The 3120-nt window shown below is 35.3% G+C and overlaps 1 protein-coding gene across 1 annotated transcript; it reads right to left on the bottom strand.

The window, feature by feature from the left end:
* Positions 1-866: 866 nt before the first annotated feature.
* On the bottom strand, positions 867-2470 carry igfbp6a (insulin-like growth factor binding protein 6a). The gene is made up of 4 exons (XM_026242222.1): positions 2134-2470; positions 1647-1684; positions 1192-1311; positions 867-1006 (listed from the first exon to the last, which is right to left on the bottom strand). The coding sequence occupies exons 1-4, from the start codon at positions 2468-2470 to the stop codon at positions 893-895; spliced, it is 609 nt and encodes a 202-aa protein (XP_026098007.1). The 3' UTR covers positions 867-892.
* Between the last annotated feature and the right edge of the window lie 650 nt (positions 2471-3120).

Raw genomic sequence — 3120 nt, 5'->3', positions numbered from 1 at the left:
GCTGAGGTATTTTAGGAACAATTTAGCAAAATTAAGATAAGCTTTACAGATCTTTATTGGAAAGGTTTTAAACAATATGTTTCATACTTGTTCAATGCATTATAAACAATATAAATAATTATTGCACATGCACCTGTGGAACAGTCCTTAAGACCCTTACAGTTTACAGGCTGAAGGCAATCAAGGTCACAGTAACAATAACTTAAGGACAGTAAAGAAACCTTTCTACTGACTCTGGGAAAAAAATAAAAACAAAATACACAGAGAGTCCTGCTGCAGGGGGACATGAGGGCTACAGACGTGGCCAGAGAAATAAACTGCAATGTCTGTAATGTAAGACACATAAGAGTAAATGCTACAGGGATATAGAACAGGTGACGGTCCTTGCAGTGGCAAACCATGTGCAACCATGGGTGCCCATTAATGTATTCAAGAACTTTCAAATGTCTTGGTGGAGGTGTGTGTTGTAACAGTGGGGCAACATCTCACAGCAAAAACCAGCAAATCAGTGGCAGAACATGAGAATGTGTAGCACTGTAGTACTTAAAGCTGTTAAGAAAGTTATTGAAAATAAAGTCAGTTGAATGCAGAAGGATATTTCCATTTTGCTGAGTTTATATGTAAAAAGAAAGGACAATTAATATATTAATTAATTATATTAATACATAAGCAGTTAATATGTTTGCAACATAAATATATGTAATTTGAAAATAAAATTAAATACTGTACTGTCTTTACTGCATAGTTCATAAATTTCAAATCAGACAGTACATTAGTTACATTTACTCAGGGAGAATATTATCTTTTTTCTGTCATCTCTTTTTCTGACTCTCTCTCAGTCCCCACTAAACAGGTCCATATTAACATCAGATGTCAAGTTGTATCACAATTTTCAGGCACTGTTACATGAGATAGTTCCATCACTCCTTTTACGGGATGAAATTTTTGATCCTTTCTCATCAACACACCAGCAATGTCCTCTTTGCATTCCTCTTGATGACCGACACTGTTTTTAAGAATGTCCAAAAAGAAGGTATAAACTACATTATTGTTTATAGAGAATAGATAACATTGTTACAATGTACATCATGACCTCATACAGATTTACAAATGGATTTACAAAACTCTTCAAGAACCATGGGAACTGTTTTAACAGAAGTTTCCACAACACATTTTGTGTACTCTACACACCTGTTTCTTCCTGAAGAACCCTTGTCTGTCACAGTTGGGGATGTAGATGTCCGGAATTGAATGGATAATTGTGAGATCTATACTTTGAAGGACTGTGTTTAGCAGTTTGCGACAAGGCCCCTACAGGATGAAATAACAGCAGCAAAACACATAATAAATAGAAGTTTTCCTGTGGCTCTTTGGTAGAGCTTTGCGTCAGCACTGCAAAAAAAGTTGTGGGTTCAATTCCTGGGGTACACACATACTGGTAAAAAAATAAATAATAAAAAAATAATATATATATATATATATATAAATGAATAAATAAATATATATATAGCCTGAATGCACTGTAAGTTGCTTTGCATAGAAGTGTATGCTAAATGTAATTTTTTTTTTTTTTCTGACTACAATTATACAGGAATACTACATAAATATTTACATAGAGCAGTAATTAACTGAATCAAAAATTTTACCTTTTCAAAATTGTCTTCATTGGTTGATGGACGATAATCTGAAATAATAATATGTGTAGTTTTAAGATGATTGCAGTATAGCTTTAGTTCAACTGAACAGCAGATACTGTAAAAATTACATGGACTGTAAAATGAAGTAACAGATAATCTGAAAACATACTAACTATATTCTTACCGTAATAGAAAAAATACCATACCCTTATATTGTACAAGATGAGCATTTTGCAGTATGTTTGCTGGTTTCTTATCCCTTCTAAACATGCAAAAACTAATTTAAAAGTATTTTAGCAATGTGTTGGTGGATTATAAATCCTTTTACACATCCAAGTGAAAAATCAAAAAATGTATGTGAATTGTATTTACTTTCTTTCTAGTGTATACATCTACATGCACAACTTTTAGGTTTAGTTTGTTTAGGTTAGTCAGTTACTCAAATTGTAACCAGACAAAATCCATTTAAGAGTTGCACAGAGATCAGTCTTCTTACCTGTAGGTGGATGGATGTCAGTAAAGGTAATTTTGATGTTTTTGCAGACCCCTCGTCCCTGAAGCAGTGCCTGAAGGGGACTTTGCTCTCCAAGAGGAGGGATACACCGAAGACCCTGAGCACACGGTAGAGTGTAAACCCCACAGGGTTCACCTAATGCCAACACGGATGTGATCTCCTCCCCTGATAAACGCTCACCTCTGTGGGCCTTGGATTCCCCAGAGGGCCCATTACACAATGTACAGATATTCTTTAAGCCTAATACAAGAGAGTTGGAGCCATATAGGCTGAGTTGAATGGTAACCATAAGTGTTAGTAAATAATGTAAAGCAACCATCTTTGTCCAATTTAGAAAACCTCAGCAGATCAAAAACAGCAGTTTTTGTAATTTCTGTGAATGGTCTTCTCTCTTCAGCTTCTTTTTTGCTATTGATGTCCCTCTTTAATATTCAGTGGAAGAACTATGGATGTGCAGGAGACATGTGTTAAAAAGAGAGTAATTGGATAATATTTGCCCAAAAAATGCAACATGGGCTGCTTTTAAAGAGCTGAGATTGTTTAGGGGTGGGAGGCTGAAAGAGCAGCACATGCTGGGCGTTAGATAAAAGGTGGAGTTACTTTATAACTGAATTCCTCCCATTTCTGCCACAGCTCCATTTCAAAAGTTATATCCAAATTGAGCTGGTTTGAATTCATGAATTATCTGAACACTGATCCACTGATGGATATAAAGAATGGGGATGCTAATGGATAGCTTTCTCTAGGTGTAATATTACTCCTTGGTGCCAACCCCAAACCAAAAATTAAACAAAACTTGACATTTGTGCTTTTCCTAAAACGAGTTTAAGGCAATGTGCTAATGGTTTCTACAAACTACTTAGGCTTACAATACTTTAGGGAAACATAGCCCAGTTAGGGGAATCTGGCACCTATTGAGCTTACTATAGTATAACACTTGTCATTTCTGCTATGAGAAGTATAAAGAAA

The sequence above is a fragment of the Carassius auratus genome, unplaced genomic scaffold (assembly GCF_003368295.1).
Source record: "Carassius auratus strain Wakin unplaced genomic scaffold, ASM336829v1 scaf_tig00001155, whole genome shotgun sequence".
NCBI classification, from domain to species: Eukaryota; Metazoa; Chordata; class Actinopteri; order Cypriniformes; family Cyprinidae; genus Carassius; species Carassius auratus.
Note: the sequence above shows the minus strand (reverse complement) of the source record. Positions and strands in the feature narration are given on the sequence as shown.

What these genes read in the sequence shown, in the direction of transcription:
- igfbp6a (XM_026242222.1), bottom strand. Translation starts at nt 2,470, where the DNA reads ATGGTTGCTTTACATTATTTACTAACACTTATGGTTACCATTCAACTC. An exon ending in ATGAAGACAATTTTGAAAAG is followed by an intron (nt 1,312 to 1,646) that starts GTAAAATTTTTG and finishes TTCATCCTGTAG; the next exon opens with GGGCCTTGTCGCAAACTGCT. An exon ending in GGTTCTTCAGGAAGAAACAG is followed by an intron (nt 1,007 to 1,191) that starts GTGTGTAGAGTA and finishes TCTTAAAAACAG; the next exon opens with TGTCGGTCATCAAGAGGAAT.